We start from the raw sequence: 26,134 nt of genomic DNA on the forward strand, positions 1-26,134 counted from the left end.
GCAAATTTCATTTTACTTGAAATCAGTATGATTAAACCAGAAGATAAAAACAAAAAAAAAAAAAAAATGTGTAGGCTTAATGGAAGTGAAAACAGCAAAATAAAACTTTAAAAAGAAGCAAACCACCACTGAACATTCACACACACCCTCAGCACAATTTAAATTTGGGAACTGCACCTGACCTGAGAGGCCTGATTGGTTATAGACACTGAGAGAGTCAGAGATGTATTTGGGGACCAAATTCTGCATTGAACTGGGAACCTACCAAGTGACTTCAATACTGGGGTAATGTGGAAATTACTGTGTATGTGTCATGATTCTGGCTGCAGCATGCAGAATTCTTTGAAGTTTTGGATAATTCTGCAAATAGACCTTTACAGTAGTGTAACTTGCTTAATATAAATACACGGAACAATTTCTCATAGTTACTATTAGAGCAGACTTATCTAACTTTTGATATATTTTTAAGTGATAGAAAGCAGCTATGGCAACCTGAGATCATGGTCCAAAACAATGCCATGGTTTTTGACTTGAAAATGATATGCAGAATTTAATTCCCAAAAAGCAATTCATTCAAATTTAAAGCGCTAAATTTATCACAGTGAGTAACCAATACCAGCTAAAGGAATATGCAAATTTTCCGACATTTGAATTGCTGGTTGTTTCCTCTAACACGCTTTCATATGAGACAAAAACCCCCCAACCAAACAAAAACTACTATTTGATAGATATTTCATATGTTGCTCATATATCAAATATGTAGTTTATACAAACAAAGTTTCACTTCAAGGAAATTCATCAAATACATTAAACTAATACATAAAGAGGGCTCCACTACAGTACTCATAGGTTGTTTCCCCTACTTGAACATGTGATTATATCTTGCCTCCGGGCTTTGTGGGGTTATTTTCAGAACAAATACTTGTGAGGAAGAGACAAGTGTGAAAGTGCTAAAAGCGACTGGAAGGATGACACAGAAGAAATGCTGGAGGGAGTGTCAGACAGGGCCTAGAGGAGCAGAGCAAGCTTGACATAAAATATCACAGGAGGGAGATGTGAAACCTGCATAACGACTTGCTTGACAACTGAGATAATGAAGTAAAGTGTAATATGATGTCATTTATACAAGTCAAGGAAAAAAGGTGTATCACAGAGATAGCTACACTCTGTGGTTACTTACAGGTACACCTTGCTAGTACTGGGGTGGACCATTCTTTGCCTTCAGAGCTTCTGTCTTCATGGCATAGATTCAACAAGGTAATGGAATCATTCCTCAGATTTTGGTCCAAACATGTGTGGAGACAATTCAAGACATCAGTTTTGAGATAAACTGAACATTGTGACATGAGTGTACCCATGATGGGCACACTGTGGTAATAAAGGAATAGGCACGGTCAGCAACAATACTCGGGTAGACTGTGGGGTATAATTGGTGCTCAGCTTGTATTAAGAGGGCCAAAATCTGACAACACCACCAGCCTGAGCAGCTGATCCAAGGTCGGATCAATGAATGCTCTCTTCTAGTTTACGCCACATTTTCATAGTATCATTTGAACATTGTAGCAAACATCAAGACTCATCAGAGCCAGAAACATTTGCCCTCTCTTCTGATGTCTAGTTTTGGAAAGCCTCAGTTTTTTGTTCTTAGCTGACAGGAGAGGTACCCAGTGTGGTATTCTGCTGCTGTAGCCCATCTGCTTCAAGAGTCCACAGGTTGTGCATTTAAAGAAGCTCCTCTGTATAGTTTGGTTGTAACACATGGTTATTTGAGTTGGTGCTATTTTCAGGTCAGGTAGAAGCTGTTTGACTGTCCTTTGACAACAAGAAGCCATTTTCACCATTTTCATTTTCTAGGTGAAAATGGCTTTTGTTATTTTTTCAGATCTTCTGTGAACCTGAGAGATGGTTGTGCAGGGAAGTCACAGTAGATAAGGAGGTTTGAATTTCTCACATCAGCCCACCTGACACCAACAACCTTATCACATTCAAAGCCACATATGTGATCTACTGTCCAGATGCTCAGTGTGAACTTCAGCAGGTTGTCTTGACTGTGTCTAAATGCCTAAATGCACTGAGATGTTGCAATGTGATTGGCTGTTTAGATTAATGATGACTAGATTAATAAGTAATTGAACAGGTGTACCTAATAAAGTGTCTGGTGAGTGTATATGATGGGTTTAAGTGACACTGCACGAGCTGTCTAAGCCAATAGTGCCAAGAGAAATATCTAAAAAAAAACAACAACTCTAGGGTTTGTCAGGTGGCCACAGGCTCTTTGTCTGTAATAAGTTCTTTCTTTTTCCTGTCACCGTCTATAATGTCAGCTGACATCAATCAAGCAGTACAGAAATTTATTTGTTAGAAAGCACAAGACACAGACCAAACAAAAAAAAAAAATCTTCTGCTTGGGTTAAAAAAAACCCAACACAAGAAAAAACACTTTATCAGCTAATGGAGCACGAGTCTGTGAGGTCATGTCAGGGGGGCTCATATCAAACTGAGAGTGAGGTCACATTTTTAAGTGAAAAATTCATTTCAGTTCAATTTTATTTCTGTAGCTTTGAAGAAAATGTGTCTGAGAAAGACGGACTAATTAGGGGTAACTGATTTTACTAATTAATGGTCTAAATAAGTACCAAGAAAAAGAGTAACCACAAAAAAGGAGACCTATCTCAGAATAGAATAGGATAGAGTGCATGTGCATGTATATATTACCCTGAGTACTCCCATAGTACACCTGCAAGCCACAGCTTCCAGCGCTAGGATTGGTCAAAGTGTAGTTATACTTCCCGACACACTGATTCAATGCTAGCTTTCCAAATGCCAGAAAGGTGGACCCTCACATAATGGGAGCAATTTAAGCCAAGCTGTCAGCGGTCTTCATTGCAGCACCATATCTCAGTTTGCACTGCTTCACCCTGTTACATTTTTGTACAGTCAGACCACCAGTGCAATTTACAGCCTCATTTATCCATCATTCCTGAGAGAGCAGGCTGTCTGACACGTGCCACTGCTGAAACGCTGCCAACATCCAGGCAGAGGTAGGGCTTCACGAACAAAACCTATTGATCCAGAGGTACTTGTCTTCTCTGATGTGCTTACTTTACTTATAAAGATGCCAGTCTGTTACAGAGTCAAGGGGAACTGAAGGTGAAGGCTATTCAGTGATAGGCGATGCTTATCTGATAGTCTGGATGGAAAAAAAGAGGCAAAAAGAACACTCAGGTGGAGCACATGCACTTTACAGCTTTGTTGTTGTGTAACAGCAACCTGAGGAGTGTGTCACTTTAAATACATGTGGGGGAAAAAAAAGCAAAGCCTTCCCACCGAGCACCTTTGAGTTTTTATAATTTTCTTTTCTTTCTTTTGAACAACACTTACCATCATTTTTTTTTAAGATTTGTCTGTAGACATGTGGATTATCACCATCACAATCTTGTTTTTCTGAAGTTTTCTGAAACACACAAGTGAAGTAGGAGAATTTCACTCACCAACACATGAGCACAGACTTCTTGGATGAGCTGTCAGGACAATGAACTGCATATCATGCCAAATTATTTGTGAGATAACAACAGTGCAAATTCTCCAAAAAGCACAATGCTGCAAAGCTTATCTTTTAAAATGGGAGTCCATGGATACCGACTCACTGTTGGTTAAGAACTCAAGCGGTCATTTGGGGGAGCTGCACTTGGGGGAGCTGCACTTTTTTCTTTCTAAGTTTTCATGCTCACATTAAGATGACTCAACTCCCATATGGATACCAGCAAATCTGCCAGAGACTAGGATGCTAAATGAGAACAAACACTGACAAATACTTCACAAAGTTCTTTTATTTACACTGCTTTCAGTTAAAGTTTAAGAGTGCAAAAATGAATATAACATTTACTCTGACAATTGAGAAAAGTGCATTATTTGAAAAATAATCATTTTAGATCATAATGTTGTGTGCGTGGTGATGGAAAGAGCAAATTTATTTTGGTTTGTTAAATGCAAATGTTCTTTCCACATGGCACCTGACCCAGACAGTTGTCTGACAGAAAATACAAACAACGTGACTAAAAAGCTGAAGTGAAACCACTCCGACCAGTAACTCGCTGATAAGAGACAAAATCAGATCAGCAGTTGCAAATAAACACAGGCATTTAAATATCTCTTTTCCAGTCTTGTTGTGCACTCACGGAAGTAGTAAGTCACTGATAAGGATTTTTATGATTTTAATGAAAATCAGAAGGTGCGATCAAAACAATGTAACCATTTGCACTGAGTAGTCACTGAGTTTTATTAAAGTAAAGAGCAAACATTTCATTAGTTTTATGAAATATAAGTTATGGGATAATAAAAAAAAAAAAGCTCCAGATCATTTCCTCTAAAACTGCAAAACTGCACTGAACTTCACAAAAGATGTGCTCTCTGAGTGCCTTTCTTGTTATTGTTTGGCCATGCTCCACCAATCCACAAAGTTCAGTGAAATTCTGCTTGGTATTTTTTTTTGCATGATCTTACTGACAAAAAGTTTTATATGCCACAATATGGTTAAATAGGTGACAGAATTCCTCTCCTCTTTTCCTGCAAAAAGAGGACAATCTGACTGGCACATGCCTGTCCTGTGCTAGTAATGAAGCAGTAAAGCAGTGGATCAGCAAGACAGTTAAGGCTTGATAGGGCAACGCTGATCTTGTAGGGATAGAGGATCCATGCAATGTTCCTGCAGTCATTAACCAGTATGCGAAGAAGCATCATGACATGAATAGGTCCGAAGCAGAACAAAAGGCCAAGAAGAACCAATGTTAATAGCTTTAAAATCCGCTTTTGTTCCTGCTTGTCAGTGGCCTGATTGGATTTTACAGCTGTGCAAATCCTCCAGGTGGAAAAGAACACTAGGAGAACTGGAATAATAAACCCCAGAAAGAAGCGCATTACATTAGCCCGGAGGAGAGTCACTGACAGCGGACTAAAAATGTCAAAGCACACTGAAAAGTTTTTCTTTTCATGGTATGAGTCCTCCCAGGAGATGGTGCTGGTGTTGAAACAAACCACCAACAACCAAATGGTAACAGTGACTGCTGCTGCAGTGCTAACTTTCCTCCACCATCTGCACTTTAATGGGTGAACCACTGCTAAGTAGCGGTCAACCGCAATGCAGCAGAGGAGAGCTTCGCTGGTGTAGAAGTTGGTGAAGAGAATGTATATGGACAGCACACAAACATAACGCCCATGGATCCAAACTCCTCGCCACAGGAAGTCCAACCAGAGAATAAAACAAACAGTGAAGGTTAGGTCACTCAGAGCCAGACTGAACAGATACACACCGAGCTCGTTCCTCCTTCTAATGTGCTGCCAGGACACGTAGAGGAAGAAGGTGTTGGAAGGGATGGCGATGGCGACGACAGCCATGTAGAACAACAGAAATGAACTTCTCCTGGCTGCGTCGTCGTCCAGGTTACATTCTGAATGATTACTGGTCAAGGTTGAGTTTTCCATTGTAGACGTTGTGTTCATATGCTTACACCTTGTAGAAAAATAAGGAAGCAATACATGAATGGATGTAAATATATAATACCTGTAAGAGTCTCTACCAAGTTCACAAACCTGCCACGTGACTACATCTCAACTCATGAAAGGACTTTTTAAAGTTTTCAAGTCTGACACCACTGGGGACTACAAATTATCAATGGAAAGTGGAAATGGAGAACTCTACCTATGCACTATTTTTTTTAAAAAGAGGAAAATTTACTTCTTAGAAAGAATAGTTGAAAGATGCTGTTGAGTGTAAGCCCTTTTGTTTTGGTTGTTTAAGATTAAAAGGCAGAATGTTTCAATTGTGCGGATTAATTTGACATTCAGCATGAGTGTGAGTCAACCTTATGCAAGTGCAATTAAATTGTTACAATAGTCTCGCCTTTGCAGCATTAGGTTGTTTACCCAGTGTTTTGAGTTCATGGAGTTTTTAGTTTTGTTATATTTAAATATTTTCTATTTGCTCTTAGTTTGCTTTATTTGCTCCGACCCCACTATTTCCTTAGTTACCATTTATTTTTGTTTATATTGTTCTATATATATTTTCCCGTTTAGTCTTGTTCTCAGTTTCTGGTTGCTTTAGAGTTTTTTTTTTTTCCTATGTCAATTCCCCTGTAACAGACTCATTCGTGTCTGTTTCCCTGTTATCACGTTTCACCAAGTACCTTACTGTAAAACAATTTTCTGTCAGTGTTACAAGATTTGTTTAGGCTTTGGTTGTGTGCTATTTCAGATTCAAATTATGAAAATGAACAAGCTTGCTACACTGGCACTGTGTTTCACTTTTCCTCACAGTTACATTATATTATATTACATTATACTGTCTACCACGAAAAACATGTGAAAAGTTGCAAATACAACTTTTCCTAAGTACTCTAAATTCTCAGTTATATTTTATTGAAATTGCAACATAATAGAAAATCCTAAGGTCACATTTTTATTGCAATGGAATTATTTGATAGGGCTAGTTATATATATTTTTTATAGTATTCCTTTAAACCATAAAGTCATATTAACAAAGTTCTACTTACTCTGTATCAAGTTGTATTTCCACTCAAATTTCTATAAATTCTTAGAATAAAACCAATAAAACAGATGAAAGGCTGACGTATTCTGTTTCTTCGTCTGCACCGCTTAATCGATCTGCTAGAAAGAAGAGGAAGGGTCAGCAGTTGCTACATTTTATCCTTAACAACTGTATCACTTACTGGGTGACAGGACATGACAAAACAAACTACAGGACCAGGTGATTTTAATTTAAGCCCATATGAAAGTGTGTGTCTCTGTTTGGCGTGTCAACAGACATGAACTCAGGTAGAGGTGATGCCAATAATCGTCCCATAAAGTGACAGATGTCTTTTCAGCTCGTTGTTTGAACAGCGCAGATATGGCTTTATGGTTTTGTTTCAATGACTGCACGCTCTAAAAGAACAAGTGCTTTTATTTATTAGTATCTCATGGAAGCATGAATAGCTGTCAAGTGTTATAGATACAAGTGGTTAGTAGGAAAATTCCACAGTGTGCTTCTCTTTGTGCAAAACTGCACTCAAATATTCAAGTGCAGTGATACACAATTATACTGAACACTGGATCAAAATGAAACCATTAACATCACAGCCAAATATTTCAAATTACACAAATCACAGTTAAAATTAAACATCACATTAAAGACAAATATTCATAAGAAATAAAAAAAAATAATAATAATATGCCTAAACTTAGTTCACGTGTAGGTTACATATAGGTTGCAGAGCCCCAAATAATAATTATATTTTCATTATATTTACATTTTATGTTTAAAGAAGGGGAAAGAAATCATTTAAACAGAGCTATCACTGTGCTTTCCACGCATAAAAAGGCGCCTCACATTTTGTGCAGTTTTCTTAATCTCTGTCTTTGCGCTCTCATTGATTAGACAGTATATTATAGGATCCAGTGTACTGTTTAGCGTTGTGGTGGCAACTGTCACCATGAATGCACTTTTGAGCCTAGTTGCCCAGACGCAGGTCCCAGGCTCCAGTATAGCCCTGAGCAGCATGACCAACTGGTAGGGCATAAAAGACACGATGTAGGTTAGAAGGAGTAGCAACAACAGCCATTCCACTTTCCTGCGCTCTTCCACTTGGATGGAGGTGTTACGTTTGATAGAGCGCATGATGTTATGATAGCAAAAAGTCATGATGAAGGTAGGAACCAAGAAACTCAAGGCGAACCTTGTAAGGGCAACAGCGGCATCTTCTTGTGTCATGGGTATCTGCTGATCACACAAGTATCTTGAAGCTTGCAGCGCCCCCATGTGGTGAAGTAAGACAATGTGGATGGCAATCTCCAAAGCCCAGACAGCTATACTCACAAGCACTGCTGTCCTCACCTCCCTGATCCAGTTAAAGTGGAGTGGGTAGACCACTGCCAGATAGCGATCAGCACAGATGCAGCAAAGGAGACCAGAACCAACAAAAAAGCTGTTGTACATGATTACAGCCATGAGGTTGCAAAGTTCGTCACCTATGTGTTGCTTCATGGCCTGTACTATCCAAATAGGCAGAGTGACTGTGTATAGTAGGTCAGAAATGGACAGGCTGACAAGATAGACTGCCATGCTGTTCCCCTTCTTCATCAGCATCCAGGCCACATACAGAGACAGGCAGTTGGCTGGAAAGCCCACACTAAAAAAAAGAGAGTACACCGTTGGATACATGTCCCACTGCACCGAGGAGTAAGCCGTGCATGAGTTTGTGTTGTTGATGATCATCGAGTCCATCCTGACACAGCGGTGACTGAAGCCCGAATGGGTAGCTCATTCGATTCGAGATCTGAAAATGCAAATTATGGGGAAGTGTTGTTGTGTTCAAAATAAAAATAGTGTTTGATGATTTATGGAAGCTGTCCTGTTTTTACAGTACTAAGCAAAATGTGCTCATCAAGTTTCTTAATTCCGTGTCTGAGTACAGGTGAATGTAAAATCCCACAAATGAAACAGAATTAGAAAACACTTCACAAGTATATATTTGTGTTTTTTTAAACCGTGGGACTGTTCTGAATGTGCCAAAATGTATCATTTACTTTATTAGAGTGTCCCCATTCCCCAACTTTCCAGGAACAGCATTTCCATGTCATGGCGTTCTGCCAGTGTAGCTCAGAGGATTAAAGTGGGATATGGCCATTGATGGGAAAAGTATAGACATTCTGTACATTAGTGGAAGTATGGATACAAGTGTTAAAAAATACTCCAGTAAAGATTAAAACACTAATTAAAGTACTAAAAAGGCCCACTGCCCGTGGCCATCTTCCTGTAAAACTCCTCCATCTGATACACTGTAAACACTGCAACAGTTACATCCTTTTTGCACATGCTCTTTTCTACTCTGTAATAATCCTGTTAACGTTCTTGATATTTATTTATAATCAACTCTGTCAATCCTTGATATTTATTATTGAATGATCTATATATATATTGGGCCATTGCTTAAATGTCTTAAATGTGTAACATATGCTATTGTTAAATAGTGTAGTCTGTTTCTGTTACTGTTATTTATACTGGAGCAACTGTAACCCACATATTTTCCTTAGGGATTAATAAAGTACGCTGATTCTGATTGATTAATTCAACTTCTGAAAGTGAAAAAGAAAATAGGAATACTGAGTTTATTTAAGTCTAAAATTTAATTTTAATGTAGTGAAGTAGATTTTGGGAAGGATTTTACGCGATGTCCGCGAATGCAGCACTGACATCCACACCTTCCCAGCTGATAATTAGCGGCCTGATAAGAAACAGCTGGCTTCACTATGCACGGAGGCATTTGGCAGTCTTTTCCATCTAAGGTGGCCAAGAGCATTGAGTGGTTAAGCATTGCAGAGCGGTTTGATTTCTTCAGGAAAGCTGCTCATTCTAGTATTGCCCTTAGAGCAAGGGCGTAGATTTGGTTTTGGCACTGGTGGGGACGTATGATTCAACCCTGCCCTGTTTCTTTTTTTTTTTGCTTCGTAATAAAAAGAGGAGAAATATACTTGCCTACATATGCTATTCTACATGCTTTTAAACCATTTAAAATCACAATTCATAGTTTTATATGTGAATTATATAATGTTAAATTACTATTAAACAAATGACTAAGTATTTTTTGGATTTAGTTTACTTCAGCTATATTCCATATAAATCAGGTATCATATAAAAATAAAAATAGCTTCAAATACAGTCATGACAATAAAAGAATATGACTTTAAGGACTTAACAACATTACTCAGTTATAGTACACCAACATCTCTGATACATTAGCACTAAGGGGACTCTGAATGACCTGGTGGTTTTTGTCCATAAAACTACTCATCTAAGATTACCACAAAGTAAAAGATCTCTCAGCAAAATTATGCAACAGTTTAGGCACTATTGCCGCTATCAAATCAGTGAGCTGGGATTTTTTATTCTAAACATGAACTACTGTTACAGCAACAGACATGGACTACTGGTGTCCCACACAACAACTCAATGTCAACTATGTGAAGGAGCCAAACACATGCCTTCTCCTCTCGTTAACTGAGATAAACTGCTGGCATATTTTTTTTTTACATCTATACTGTCCAGTCTCTCCTGGTGGACATACAGCAGCATTCTTTAATCTCATTTGAGTCATTGTTAACGTTACCCAACTTTTTAGTCTTCTGAGAGCACTGAAGCTTCTTTCAGCCTCAGTACATGTGTTTTATCCTCAGATTACAATTATTATTCTGTGCTTGATGTTCCTCACCTTTGGCCCTGGCTCTTCCCCTCTGACTGCACTAGGACATATTGCCACCTGATAAAATAACACATTGATTCGTGCCATATAAAAAGTGAGACATGTCAATTCAGATTCTTTGCCAAATATACACTAATGAATCAATTTACATCAGCAGCCTAACAACTGTCATGATAATAAATACTAGTTAATCTATAGCACCAAAACATTAGTCACTCACCTGTGACCTTGCCTCTTCACCTCTGTCCGAGCTACAACATGGCAGAGCTGCCTCTGTCACCTGATAAATAACAATGAGAAATTCCAAATACATGCAGTCACACATGTGCTTCAAATACAGTCATGAACCAACAAGTCATCATCCAGTTTCACCTGTGATCTTGTGTCACCATTGCTCTCTGAACTTTGTGTTGGTTCTTCTGTCACCTGACAAATAAGACATACATGACAATAAGAATAAAATGTGTAGCTGCTTCAGTGTTTCTGTCAATTTGTGAAGATCTTGACTCATCAGTAATGTTCGTAGGGTGAGTGAATTTTTAAAACAATTTGTGCAAACTGCACTACAAGGTGGAATATTTGCAAAATCATGACTACCTCATTACATTTTGTCTCAGAAATGAACCCTATGAATATGTCAGTACCATTAGGATGAAATTATTGTGTCACCAACATTTTAATGTTAGACATATATTTTTAACAGCCTCTGTAAACTAATATCCTGGCCTGCTCGAGGCTGCCGTTTTCTCTGACAGTTTCAATCAAAATTAGAAATGCTACTCTGAGACTGAGATAACTAATAGTGCTGCCTGTTGTGCAGTTAGTTTCCAAAACACGTTATTTATGGTTACATACAATTTTAGACTGATGTGGGCCAAAGCCTATATAGCCTGTAACATTATTATGACGGACACATTATATGAGTGAACTTGACATTAAGAAACTTACAGGTTTCTTTGAAAAATACTTCCTTATATCCAGGTTCTTCCTTTTTGCTGCCGTCCTCCTCTCCTCCTTGCAGGGCCTCGCAGCGCAGGCTTGCCGCTGCTAAAACTAAACAGAGCTCTCTGAAAGGCACAGCCAATCACATTGGCCATATTTGTCACATGAGGTAGGACTCCAGTAGAGAACGTAATTTAACTCTTTCTGCACCGCTGGGTGAATGAGACGTTGACAGATCGTTTTTCTTTTCTTTCTATCGGTCTTGATTTTCTTTACCCGAAGAGATCAAATTATTATTGGGGACAATTCAATAATCGCTGGATATTGGTGGGGACATGTCCCTTCCGTCCATGCCAAATCGACGCCCTTGCCTTAGAGAGTGTTAAGTGGGACTCTTGCGTTTGTTATAATGTGACATATAGTAGGGTGGAACTTGACGACTGTTTCCCTCTTTTGTTACAGGATTGTGCCATACTGCTGCTGTCTTGTTCTGTCTTGTTCGCTTTTATTCTGTCTTGTTGTGGCCTGTTGTCATCTTATGGACTGGCCTTGACTGACTCCTGGTTTTATAGTCTTTTACTCGGAATTGTTTGATATATTTTAATCTTGCGTTTATAAAGAACTGTATCTTAGGGTGTGTTTGTTTTATTTATCTCTTTTATTAATTTGTTTAACGTTTTATGCTTTGTTTTGTTGCTTTAGTGGAGGTGCCGCTTGTTGAGGGGCTAGGCACGTGAGGTGGAATCCCCTCCCCGATGCGTGAGAGTGTACACACCGGGCATAGGTAGACTGCACCATTTAGATTTCAGTGTGAGTGACAGTGAGGTTTGCAGTGGAACTATACGGGTCAGTAATTGATGGCACCCTTGGGCACTCCTCTCTGTAGGTTGCCTCCTCAACTGGTCGTTCTCCACTATTTGTTTAGTTATTTTATTGAGCTGTTATTGTTCTAAGGTAGCATCGTGACAGCGAGCCTGTTCATGTTAATCATTGTTTGTTAATAAAGTGTTCTAATTAACAGTCTTGCAGGCTCAGCCCTGTTACCTTAAGAACCTTTCTGATTTTACAGTTCTGTGTTTTTAGTAGTTTTCCTTAATAAATTTTGATTTGTAAAATTGATCAGCCTCACCTCTGCTATTAATAACGAGCCTGTGGGCTTTGGTAGCTAGTGTAACATTTACATTGGCTATAAAAATCTTTCCTGGGGTGTAACTCCCTCCCCAGGTGGCGTTGTCAACATCCTGTGGTCTCCTTAACTGGTTATCCTCCTTCGCGCCACCACATTAACAAAGGTACTCAGCTTGAATCAGTAAAGTATTAAATATGTGTATATTGTCTATTCTGTAAAATAGTCAGATGTCTATTCATATTAATGTACAGAATTCACCTGCTTGCTGCTACTACTGCACATCCACCCTATGTATGTATGTATGTATGTATGTATGTATATATATATATATATATATATATATATATATTCATTCTTCCTCTACCCCCCCCCCCCCCCCCCCCCCCCCCATTTTTGCACATGTCGAGGAGCGTGTCAGGCTACATTTCATTGTGTGTTATACTTGTATAACTATGCATGTGACAAATAACCTTGAACCTAAAGTAACGAAAAAAAGCTTTATTTTCTGTTGCCTATATTGTAGAGGGTGACTTTGCTTCTAAACGGGAAAATGAGTAGGGAAGAGGTTTGTGGGATTCAGTAGGCAGGGGAGCCCTAAAATCTGCTTTAACTGCTCAATGTGGAAAAAGAGTCACAATTTCTATTGTGGGCTCCACTAGATTTTCTTAGTGTACAGGCTGCGATAACCTGATCTGAATTCAACAAGATGTCTGCAGATGTTTCATGAGTTGTCCTGTATTTCCATTCTCTACACCGACAGTACACTACGTGCTGTCTTTTTTTTCTAGGTGGCATGAAGGTGGAATTCATTGATTGAATCTAAGCATCAGTAGCTTAACTTCAATTAATCTCTGCTACACTTGATGCAACTTAACTCTGACCATGAAACCACAGCCACACGGCAGTCACACACCGCACTTTACTTTGAATTCACCACAGTTGCCTCTGAACTGGCCCCTGCAGGGCCAGCTGCATACTGAAGTTCTGCAACCACAACTTGTGGACACCTGCAGTTGTCATGGTGCTGTGCCAAAAAACATAAATATAAGCAATGAATAAATAAAAACACCAGCCCACTTTAACAGTTGATTATGGCATGCAGTGTTCCCCTTTTCATCTCTTTGTGTGCCACATACCCTGTTGATTAATAGGTGAACAGGACTGCCTTTCATGTGTTACTGTTTAGGCTTTAATCTGTTTCCTGTTCGAAGGCCCACAGTGACCTAAGAATAACAGCCTTCAAATCTGTTAAACCAAAAGTAATAAGCCTGTTGTGAACATGTAAACGTGAAAGAACTTAAATTTGTTTAAAAATGTAGGGAGTAAAAGTAAAAAGCTGTCGGAAAAATAAATACTCAAGTGAAGTACAGCCTCCTGAAAATTTTAAGTACAGTAACAAAATATTTTGTTCTTCGTTACTTCCCACCTCTGGATATTGCAATGTGCACTCTTGAGACAAAGCAGGCATAGACAGCCCACTAACCACATGTCTTGCATAGAGAGCTGGTTCTTACTTACCAAATAAAGGCTTGTTGGAGTTGCTGCCATCCAGTGTATAAAACTCATGCCATCTCTGATTTGTGGCCATATCTGCTCTGTGTTGCTCTGTGTCTGCGTCTGCTCTGTGTTGCACGACATGTAGTGCAACACAGACATTTAACTGTTGCAAAATTTAGGAATTGCATTTTATTTAAAATGTTTTGGTGGTTTCTAATAGAATTTGACGTTGACATTGCACAGATATAAAGTAACTGCAGACTGCTTATAAATCTGCAAAATGTTAATTTTTCCTACTCAATCTTTAATTCCATACTTTTTGTCCACATCCTCACTTGTAGTGGGTCACTGGCCCACCAGGGGGGGCTCATTCCACAGATTGAACCTGAAGTATAGAGGATACAGACTTGTTTTTTAAAAGTGTAAGACTCATGATGGGCAGCTTAAAGAAGCATTAAAAATAACAAAGAACCACACCACAAGGGACAACAGAAGTCTGGAATGTTTTATTTATTTATTGTCTACAAGTGATTAATATTGAGTGTTACATTAAAAGTGCTGTGAAAAAGAGGTATGCATTTCAGTGTCCAGCAGTGATTTTAAACAGTAAATAAACTACTTAAAGCATTGTTAATTGTATTTAAACTGTAAATTTAACCTCCTAGGACCTGGCGTCCACATATGTGGACATCACATTTTAGGGTTGTCCAGACCACAATACTACTTTTTATTTTTTTTTATTATTCTCTACAAGGGCCCAATATCCACTTGTGAGGACATACTGCTACTGTTCTATCAAAATTTAAAGCGAATGTCCTCATATGTGGATCTTATTTTTCTTAGAAATGAAAATCAGGTCAAAAAAAAAAGAAAATCACATAATTCTTTCTCTGTTTTTTTTTTTTTTTTTTTTTACAATCATCAGGTCCCAATCAGCCTGAAAAAAAATTAAAAATGCATGCCATTAAAGAGTTCAGGTCTTAGGAGGTTAAAACCCTTGCATATATACACGCAGAGTTTCTTTTTGATGTAACGGGAATAGAAGCACAATACTTTAATATAATGCAAAAAAAAAAATCCCTCTTTGAATTTTTTTAAGTTCATCACTGAAACATTCCAAGTTGGTAGCAGTAAATCTGGATCATGCCACAGCACAGAGCACTCCAACTACATAACCATGCACACAAGTGAAGTGGAAAATCTAACCATGCAAATATTATGTTAATAGTATAAACACTGTTAAACTGCTGCCGTCTCTTTTGCATATTTGTTTCATTATCTCAGCTTGTGTTTATCACATGTGCAATATAAAATAAAGGTGGGAATGCTATTCAATTATGTAGCAGGGTTATTATGGCATTCAATCTGAAATTGTGTCTAATAGATATCAATTAGAGGATAAGCAGTAGAATGGCACATTTGAAATTTGAGCTTCATATCCTGTCATGCTACGAATGTCAACAGGATGTCAAGAGAAAGCTTTACTGGATCACTGGTTTTGAAGAACAACCACACCCTTACTTGCCATTGAATTTTAACTTCATTGAAATTTAGCACAAACGAAAGCTCAAATATGGCCTTAAATGTAATTATTTGCAATTATAGTTATATAATTATATTTTTCAAAATGTGACATCTAAACAGATATGGGTTCATGGACGGTTGGTAAAACAAAACTTGTTTGAGGTATGAGGTAATGTCTCCTGTTATTCACTCCTCTGTCGGAGTCTGATGAAACATGGAACAAAGCCCAAGACAATAAAAAGGTCCTATTGTGACTTTTTTTCTAACAGTGTATTTTCATTCTTTAACTTCATGAGTGTTGCATGAATCACATTTCAGACGACTTGCTAGTTATCTTTAGCCTTTCTTCCATGCCAGCTGTCTTCTGCATGCTACTTTCTCTTAGCCAAAGCCAGGAGTTATGTTCCAACTGGAGAAACGGTCAAAGAACGCTCAGACTTCACTACACCAAGCAGAGACAGACTGACAGTCTTTCACTACCACCTCTAGGAAATAAACATGTTATGGCTAAATATCCCTTTCTGAAGAAAAAGTAATGCATGCACAATGTTAAAAAAAACCAACAAACATTCAGATTACAAAAACAACATTTTTCTCCTTGCCTGAGTAAATAATTGTCCATTTAACTGGGTAAACCATCACAGCACACATTCAAAAGATTGCAGTCCTGCACATCACTTTGAGCTATGATCACAATTTAAAACTTGTCAGGCGTGTGGACACTCGGCTGAAAGATGCTGTTTGATTCTTGTTCCACAACATGAAGAGTTCCTTTGCTCGTTTCTGGAAAGTTTTCCCTACTAAGACGTAGAGAATGGGGTTAAGGACACTGTTGAAGAAGGCAAAGTACGTAGAGATCTGTTGGATGACGATCAGTGTGATGTGGCATTTCAGAATGCCAGTGTTTTGGAGCACATCTAGTATCTTTGTCACGTGGAATGGCACCCAGCAGATCAGGAATGCCAGGAGAACTGCCAGGATGAGAGTGGTGGCCTTCTGATCCATTTTCTGAATGTTTAAAGCCTCCATTAGCCTCTTTCTCAGAGCTTGAATAATTTTGACAGTGCAGAACAAAATAATGATAACAGGGACGATGAAGCTGAATGTTATGGTTGTCACCTCATAAGCCTGATATTGCTCTGGAAAAGTTAAGTTAAGTGAACAGTGAGTAAGATTTAATTGAGGGTTGAATACTAACTTCCTGTAGATGAATATGGGGAGAGCAAAGACCAAGCCAAGACCCCACACAAACAGACATCCCAGTTTGGCATAAAGCGGCCTGCGTATCCTCTCATGGGAAAGCGGGTGCACCAGTGCCACATAACGATCTATGCTAACCATAACAAGGAAGTAAATACTGCAGAACGCATTCATGTAGATAACAGCTGATGTCACTTTGCACAGGCTTTCACTGAAAGGCCAGTCAAATCCCTTTCTTGTATATTCAGCCCAGAAGGGCAAACAGCACACCAGAGCAAGGTCAGCTCCAGCCAAGTTGCTGAGGTATATCTCAGCCACAGTGCAGGCCTTCTTGTGGAGGCAGAAAACCATCAGCACAAACACATTAAAGATGATTCCAAGCACGCTGATGACCAGGATGTAGGGTGGAACCAGAGTGAAGACCAAGCTGTTGTCTTCAGGAATACAATAGTCTTCTCCTGTGTTACTTTGGTCTCCAGACATCTTGACAGAGTAAGAGTTGGAACGGATGCTGCAGAGAGAGGACAGCAACACAGGTAAAACATTATGAAATGCTATGTTATATGGAACACAGCGATATACTTCATTGTCATTAAAACTCATAATGCAAAAGCTGTTGCTGTATTTCAGTTCGTTCCTAGTAAATAAACACTGTGGCAAGTTCAGGCACAGAACCTGTCCTGAAAGAAAATCTTTTTTTTTTTTTAATGAACTTTTCTCACCATCTCTAAACCCTTACTAAAATTAAAAAACAATGACAAGAGTTAATTTTCTTAGTTTTGTGATTAGGATTAAAGCCTCGCTTTAAAAAAAATCCAAACAAAACAAAAAACCCCCCTTGCAATTAGGGTTGGTTCAGGTGACGGCAAACCATTCATACTTTTTTGCCATCACTTATTCAATTCAGGGAGTGTGGGAGGAACCCAGAGTACCCAGCGAGAGGATAGAAACACTATGCAAAAGGTCCCCGACTGGATTTGAACCCAATAGCTTTGTACTTTGAAGCAGCAGAGCTTACCACTGTACCACTGTACTGCCAAGCCTAACACTGAAGTTGCTCTAGGCTCATCCAATTAGACAACTTACTATGATGCACAAAGTATTTTCCTTCAATTTCTCATAAACTTTTATCTACATTCTACCATAGTTTGTGTTTTCCTTTGCTTATCCATGAACCACTTGTTTCTCTTCTTTTTCCACTCATCTCCCAACTATTCACAGTAAAGATGGCTAGCCCTTCCTGAATCGGGGTTTGCCAAAGGCCTCTTCCTGTCTCAAAGAAGGGTTTCCCCCCAGGGGCTTGTATGCGTGTCAGGTTTTTCTCTATCATAGTCTTCATCTTTCACTATAAAGACCTTAAGGGAACAGTTTGTGCAAACTGGTGTTAAATAAATAAAAATCAACGGATTTTTTCCCCTTGCCTAGACATTTAACAGAGTAAATAAACAAACAAACAAACAACCCCCTCCTCAAAAAATAAAAAAACTCAATCTTTCATAGAAAATTGATTTTCTATGAAAATCTGCTGTTAATGACAGATAATTGATATCTTGAGTAACATCAACACCAACAATAACTCAAACACTCAGTTCTCTAAAGGGTTGCTGAACTTTGTTTTTGTTGCTTTTAAAACTTTTTTTTTTGTATTAAAAGTACTTAATTCTAACACCCCCCACGCCTATGTAGTATTTTGTATTTGTTTTTGCACATAAACGATAACAACCAGAAGTTATTCACATTTTGAACTTACTGCGGTTCAGCAAAACAGAAACCACATTGAATGCAGAACTTTCCCATATCTGTCACTTAACACTGCATAATATGAAAAGCAATTGCACAAAATTAACGGTTATCAGCACCAATCCAACAACCTTTTGCCTGCATGTCGCCTCCACTGTATAACTGCGGGGCATCCACAGTTTCTGTATGTTTTCTCAGCAGCTTTAAAACAATTTTAACTGAAATGCATGAATGCTTAAAAACAAAACAAAGTGGCAAAAAACAAAAACTCGTCATCACATGTGTGTGTTTGTATTAGTCTAAATGTTTAATCGTACTTACTCGTTTTGGTTAAAGGTTCTCAAAACGCTAAACGTGTTGAGACAAATCCAGTTAAGAATCTGCTATCTGTTACACCTTAAACAAACATGACAGAGTTCATAACCTGCACAGCCAGAAAATTAACTCAAAACTTTGTTATTTGTCACAAGTAATGATATAAAGCAGAAAACACGTTTCATTATAAATCATTATGTACACTGTTAAGTTGTAGTTATGATTTAATTAACCTTAAACTGCAGAAGAAAAAAGGTAAAAAAAAGAAAGAAAGAAAGAAAGAAAAAAAAAACACAGACAGAAAAGTAAAAAACAAGTTTGTTCATACTTTGTACGCAAGAGTACCTAGGTAAAAAAGAAAGCGTCCAAAAAAATCTATACACATCCAACACCTTGTGCTACTGACTGTGGCTGTCGCTGACTTCGAGGGGAAAGTAAACCGATGTCTCGCGCTGCTGCCACGCACTTTGGTCAATCCCTCCCTTTTCTCTGTTTAAGTACCGTTGTGGTACGGAGGGCCTAACGTGCCGGAATGAAATAAATAAACATTTCAGCAAATAATTGCAAATAATTTTGTCATTAATTCAACGGAAATATATAATAATACACACATATATTTAACGTGATAATTATGTATATTGTAATAACGTGATATTATGTTGTTCAAACGTGAAAAGTATATTGTACAAACATGATAGTATATTGTACAAACAGGAAAAGTATCTTGTTAGAACAATAAACTTTTCACGTTATAACGTGATACACTTGTATTTTTCTTTTGCCTGGGTGGCAGCTCTACGCTTCCGTACTTGCTTCTTGTTTGAAATTTCTACATATTTAAACTTTCATTTCTTTACATACTGTCATGTTTGCAGAGAAACAAATCCAAATGCAGTAACTTAAATCTACCTTTATTTCAGGTGATGATATATATATATTTTTTTTGCTTGAAAAAAAAGCCAACAAAGCGAAACCTGATTGTCGGCATTTCATCAGCTTTCCTATAGTTTCAACATGAAAGAGAAAATACTTTTAAATATTGTAAGTACATTGACTATGAACAACTATGTAAATTTAATTAAGTCCAAAATTATTGGTATTTATGAAGCTGTACAATTAACAGTACCTTTGTTATTTGGCCTGCATGAGATTAAATTAGGCTTATGATATGTAATATATTTACATTACACTGATTTTCTATTAGTGTTTCTTTGATGCTATTAAAAAAAAGTTAGAGATGTCAGATAAGACACTGATGGCCTTGCAGATATACTGAGTGGTTTAGTAACTCATGAAGCCTTTGATGGTGTGCACTCTGACAGTGTTTCATTAGAACGCGTGCAACAGTATCACTGAGGTATTTTTAAATGATATTTTATCAAATGCTTTCAATTCAATTCAATTCAAATTCTTTATTTTACCACAAGGGGAAATTAGTTTAGTTTAGCAGCAGGCAACATAAACGTAAACAAAACAATAATTTAAAATAATAATGACAATAATAGTAATAGAAAGTCACAGGACCGTTATTTGCCATTAAGGAGATGGGATGCAGTAGGGATAAAAAACCTGGAGTCTTTGGTCTTCCTCAAAGGTACTCTAAAGCAGCGGCCAGAAGGCAACAACTCAAACTCACTGTGAAGTGGATGTTCAAGCAATTAACAATAGAAAGAGCCTTCCTAAGCACATTTTTGTTGTAAAGGGCCAAAAGTCCATCCTGCCAGCGCCCTGAAATTTTACGAGCAGTTCTTACCAGAAGTCCCAACCGATTCTTATTCTTCACTTTCAGGTTACAGCGATACAAAAAGACATCACAGATTCAATTAAACTTATAAAACAAAGAGAACATCTCAGATGAGACATTAAAGGATCTAAGTTTCCTTAAAAAGAACAGTCTTTGTTGAACTTTTTTAGTAGTGGCATCAGCATGAGATTCAAAACACAGTTTATGGTTAAGTATCACACCTAAATATTTATAACTGTCCACAATCCCAATATCAGCAGCCTTAATGATAGTAGGTGAAGAGCTATAAAATGACCTCCTAAAATCAATAATCATGTCTTTAGTTTTTTTACACATTTAGTGAAAGGAAGGACTCATCACACCAATCCACAAAATCATCTACAAACTTCCCATGGCCTGACTCATCCCCCACAAGAAGACTGACGATCACTTTGTCATCAGCAAACTTCAGGATGTGTCTGTTCGAAAAATTACTGCAACACTAATTTGTGTACAGAATGAACAGAAGGGGTGAGAGGCAGCAACCCTGGGGAGATCCAGTAGAGGAGGAGAGCACGTCAGAAAATACATGATTCACTCTCATTGTGACCTATTGGTCAGAAAGTCTGTCAGCCAGCCAATCAGACTAGCGCAAAGCTTAAAATGATTGTAAAGTCTGTGAACAAGTAAGAAGGGTTCAATTGTGTTGAATGCCGATGTCAGCAAATAATAATCTTGCATGGGTGTGAGGAGCCTCGAGATGCTTATTCAAGAAATGCAGGAGTGTGAGAACAGCATCCTCCACATCTCTCCCTGCTCTATAGGCGAACTGGAAGGGGTCAAGATGGTGTTCAACATGCATTAAAGTCTCCTTCATAATCATCTTCTCGAATGACTTCATCACTAAAGAAGTCAGAGCCACAGGCCTAAAATCATTCAGTACCTTAGGTGAACTGTCCTTAGCAACTGGAACAATGACAGCATGTTTCCAAATCTTAGGTACTTTTTGCTCATACTTAATCCCCCATTCGGCGTTTAAAATCATCACAGCACACGTCCTAACTTAAAATATCTCAATACTGCAATTCAGTGTGTGCGTGTGAGGACATAAAGTTGGATGTTTTATTTATTTCATCGGTGGATGAGTTCCTCAGCTCTTTTCTGGATGGTTTTTCCTACACTAACATAGAGAACGGAGTTAAGGACACAGTAGAAGAAGGCTGAGTTAGAAGATGACCTGCACAATGTGACACTCGAGAATGTGAATGTCCTGGAGTAAATCTAGTATCCTGCTCATGTGAAATGGCAGTGGATTAGGAACACCAGGATAAATGCCAGGTTGGTGGTGGACTTCTCAATTTTTAAACAGTTAAACTGGCCTGCTTTTTTAAGAGCTTGAATAATACTGTACATTTCTCTTTTATTTTTAATATTCTAGCTAACTGAGAAATTGTAACTTTCTGTAGATGAATGCATGTTGAGCAATGATCAAGTCAAGACCCCAGTAGGCTACTCTTCCGCTCCTGGCGAAGTCTGTGCACCAGTGCCACATAAGGATCTATGCTAAGGAAAATGAGGACTTAGATGCTGCAGAACGCATTCATGCAGATAACAGCTGATGACTATATGCGTAGGATTTCACTGAAAGGCCAGTCATAGCCATTTCTTACACAGAATACCATTAGCAAAAATGCAAAACTCCCCAACAAAAAACCCTTAAAGTTGATTCCAAGCACACTGATGACCAGCATGTACACTGGAAACCGGCAACATCACCGTCAACAAGCTAATTATATCAGGAGTGCAATGACTTCGTCATTTGTGTTGTTTTGGTTTCCAGATATTGTCACAGAGTCAAATTTGGATGGGATTCTAAACAAAAAAAAAGAGGACAGGAAACCAGAAAAGATATCATTTTAAGTTTGAAGCCAACTGTCGCTTTTCTGGCATGTTGTCGTTACTATGTTGTTACTCTGGAGATGCAGAGATGCACGTCCATTTAAGTAACACTGATATTCAGTCCAAAATACTCAAAATGCTCATATTTCAATTAGTTCCCAAAGAGGCTGAATCAAAATAATAATTTTTAGAAAGCAGCGGCAAAATCCAAGCTCTGTGATTTGATAGTGTATTATGTAGTGATGTTTGTTTTTGCTGGGCTAACAAAACTTTTCATTATCTAGTTTTAGTCAGTGGCACAAAAAGCTGCAGGCCCAGGATCATAGGTCGGTGGATCATAGGTTACCTAGGTTCAGCTGTGTCCCTGCCCACAGCGTGATCACCACACTTGTAAACAGGAGCACAACTGCACATGAAAATGGCTGCAAATGCTGAAAAGAATATCTGCTAAAACCAAGCAGATTTTAGTGTGAATCATGAAAAAGATATATATGAGATATGTAAACTCTAAAATACTTACTTTCAGATTATGGTCATTTCTTCCAGGAAATAACGTTATTTGAGTATTTTACAGGATACATAATTTACAGAGATCTTATCTAGCTCCCGTACCAAGAGCGCTTTACAATTCACAGTGTCATTTTCACACCAACAATCATCTGAAACATCAAGTCATGAGTATACATATTCTAACCTTTGCAGCCATTTAAAAATTCCTGAAGACTTTATTATATGTGTGTGTTTGCACAAATACATTTGTATGAATATATTCATGCAAATGAAATTACTGTATGGGGCTGGGAAAAAGTGTTGCCCCAAATGCAAACTACTGGAGACTTGAAGAAACAAAAAAGTGAGCTTCACTACAGGAACTAAAATAACACCAGAAGGAGTGATATTTCTGACAGCACCCAGAAATGCAATAATAATCACAGGAACACTAACAAAAAGAAGAAGATGCAAGATAAGCCAAGTATAACCACAAATCAAGACAGCTGCTTAATTCTCTGAGTTTGAAACCCTCTGCTAGACTGTTTCTCAGAACTTGACTAATGCTGTGCAGAAGGAAATGATGATAACAGGGATGATAAAACTAAAAATAATCAGCATCCTCTCCATCATTAGATATGGATCTTTTATGAGGTTAAATGTGCATTTAGTAACATTTGACTCAGGGTGATTTTTGACCTTCCAGTAAATGAATGCGTGAAGAGTAAAGACCCCACACAAACAGACATCCCAGTTATGGTGTAAAATGCCCTACTCTTCCTCTCATAGGAAAGCACCAGTGCAACATAATGATCTATGCTAACCAGAACAAGGAAGTATATTCTGCAGAATGCATTCGTGTTGATAACAGCTGATGACACTTTGCATAGGATATCACTGAAAAACCATCTGTTATCAGCCCAGAATCTCACACAGCACACCTCACATATATACACTCATAAACAGGAGCACTATTGCACATGAAAATGGTTGGAAATGCAAAAAATTTATTTCTGCAGCAAATGCCAGAAGATTAGTTGTTCCTTTGGTACTTAAGATGACAGCCAACATTTATTTATATTGATAAATATATTTCTATATAACAGTGTTTGAGGATACTCCTTTAAAAAGCGATGTGTAGGTGCACCTCACTTATATATTTATGTATGTATAAATTATATTTATAATAGGCAAGACCTGTGTTTGGTTCTCTAAACTGTGGCATGCTTGTTATCAGATTATCACTAATATGGAAATGACAGGGTTTGAGTGTAGTCTGATAAAAAGTGAGGTGCAGGTGATATGCAGTGCAGTGCTGTCAGCTCTGATGGTAAACAAGTGTTGATAGAGTGATAATTTTGTTGTTGACATTTACTGTATGAACCTGTCTTTTTCTTCTGAGTTAATACATAGGTGGATGTTGGTATAGTTTTGTTAGATGATTGTATATATGGCACTTCACAGCAATCATCCTTCAGTGAACAACATTATTTTTATTAATATATTTCCCTTGATTTTAAAGGCCATTTTATCATTTACAGCAAGAGTAGATTTGCACAAATGGAAATGGTTTGTAATGGACAGATGCAAGGTGATCAATGGCCACAGCCTCGTGCAATAAAGATGTATCACAAGACGGTTGATCGATTTGTCTCACTAACAAACTAAACATGGTGTTTTTGGAGGGTACAGCAGCCATGGCAGTTTGCCTTGAAACAGCAACAGTAATCTCCACATTTAGACCTTTTTCTAAAAATCCATTTTTGACTTTAATCTCGAAATATTGACTTTAAAAAAAACTTCACTTATGTGCAAATAAAGTGGCAGGTAATTTTAAATTCTATCGGCTCAACACACAGCAAACACACAAACTGTTTGTATGCTGTGTCGCACAGTGTGTTGCTAGCTAAAGGCCCAGCTGCTGTCTTTCACAGGGAGAGAGTGAGAGATAACTTTACTCTGAGAAAGATGAAGGAAGACAGGCACGACATTTGAGAAAGAAAAGAGGTTAGATTTAAAGGTAAGGACTGCTCAGTGACGCTCGATAAACTGCAAATTTAAAACACATGGCAGAATTTTAATCACATATTGGATTGGTATATCATGTGTTTTAATAAATAATGTAGTTTCATTTTGTGAAACGACCTGCAAAACAAACAAAACAACACTAACTTTGTGTTATTCAAAAGTTGTACTAATATATTATTTTATCATTATATTAATATAGATATATTTAAAACAAGGTTCTGTTACCTTTCTACAAAAATTGTTAGAATCAGGAGCTACTTTTTGCTTTCTTACTTTGAGTACTTTACTTCTTTACTTAAGTAAAGACAGCCTGTACTTTTGCCACCTCTGCCCACAGCACAAACTACGTATATGTGTCTTTAGTTTTTAACACATTTGTGTGGTACGTGAAAAGCCACTCATTTGCCTCAAATGCTCAAATCGAATGAGTGAACGTCTTTCACTGTTTTTAAGATATTTGTGTTGAAACATGACAAAAATGCCTGGAAGTCTGCCAGTGGACCATTTTAAAAGTATAGTCAGTATGTTGAAATGAATTTGATATATAAGGCTAAAAATTCACAGCAATCGTTTATGTTCATTGAATATTTTGAAACTTTGAGTCATAACATTTTTATTCAATTCAGAGATGGTCGAGCAGAAGGCCCACGTTGATTTGAGATGGGGTGACCCATATAAGAAACAGAAAATACATTATTATTATATGTTTATATTTTCTGTTCATACGTTCTTTGAAAGTTAAATACATAAATGTATGATGTAATTTATTAAACTGTCACCATTTTGCTTACACAATATAATTATGTTGTGATTTGCTTGAATAAATAACTTTTCAGTAACTTTTCAGTTACTGAAAGCCAGTACACTACCTGCTCTTAGATAAATGCATGGGCTGTATAACAACTGGTAAACCACTCAAACCTCACCACATCAAGCAAAGTCAGAGTGACCGCTCCCCAATATCACTTCCATGAAAATAACATGTCATGTCACTCAAAAACTAATTTAAATTAGACCTGATACAGTAGGATTATTAGAGAGAAATACACCAATGGTTCTCTCATACTCAGACAAATAATTGTTCCTTTCATCATATTAAATCATTAAACACACACCCCAGCACAAAACGTCATTCTGAGAAACCTTCCTTTAGCCTGCTGAAGAATTTTTAAGAGCACAGAACCTACGCCAACCAGAACAAGGAAGAAGACGCTGCAGAGCACATTCATGTTGATAACAACTGATGACACTTTGCATAGGATTTCACTGAAAAGCATCTGTTATATAATCAGCCCAGCAGGACAAACAGCACACCGCAGCAAAATGAGTTAAAGCCAAGTTACTCAAATAAATCTAAGTGGCAGTGGTGACTGAAGATCAAACCTCTGGATTCAG

General features: G+C 37.8%; 2 protein-coding genes and 2 pseudogenes across 5 annotated transcripts; all 4 read right to left on the reverse strand.

Annotated features, from left to right (window-relative positions):
• Nucleotides 1-4,533: 4,533 nt before the first annotated feature.
• On the reverse strand, nucleotides 4,534-5,499 carry gpr65 (G protein-coupled receptor 65). The gene has a single exon (XM_006798551.2). The coding sequence runs from the start codon at nucleotides 5,497-5,499 to the stop codon at nucleotides 4,534-4,536; it is 966 nt and encodes a 321-aa protein (XP_006798614.2).
• A 1,837-nt stretch (nucleotides 5,500-7,336) lies between these two features.
• LOC102797666 (G protein-coupled receptor 4-like) lies at nucleotides 7,337-8,278 on the reverse strand. The gene has a single exon (XM_006798552.2). It carries the CDS (start codon nucleotides 8,276-8,278, stop codon nucleotides 7,337-7,339), a length of 942 nt encoding a protein of 313 aa, XP_006798615.1.
• A 6,034-nt stretch (nucleotides 8,279-14,312) lies between these two features.
• Nucleotides 14,313-19,052, reverse strand: LOC102796291 (B2 bradykinin receptor pseudogene; annotated as a pseudogene). 3 transcript variants are annotated; one of them, XR_015716968.1, is made up of 2 exons: nucleotides 18,929-19,052; nucleotides 14,313-17,056 (listed from the first exon to the last, which is right to left on the reverse strand). The product of XR_015716968.1 is annotated as a B2 bradykinin receptor pseudogene, transcript variant X1 (transcript). The 3 variants fall into 3 exon arrangements; XR_015716970.1 differs by having other exon boundaries at nucleotides 19,007-19,050; XR_015716969.1 differs by lacking the exon at nucleotides 18,929-19,052 and adding an exon at nucleotides 18,607-18,663.
• Nucleotides 19,053-21,454: 2,402 nt separating this feature from the next.
• On the reverse strand, nucleotides 21,455-25,968 carry LOC148097195 (B2 bradykinin receptor-like; annotated as a pseudogene).
• Nucleotides 25,969-26,134: the final 166 nt, after the last annotated feature.

This window comes from Neolamprologus brichardi, chromosome 19, assembly GCF_056152115.1.
Source record: "Neolamprologus brichardi isolate AB-2024 chromosome 19, ASM5615211v1, whole genome shotgun sequence".
In the NCBI taxonomy this organism is placed as follows: Eukaryota; Metazoa; Chordata; class Actinopteri; order Cichliformes; family Cichlidae; genus Neolamprologus; species Neolamprologus brichardi.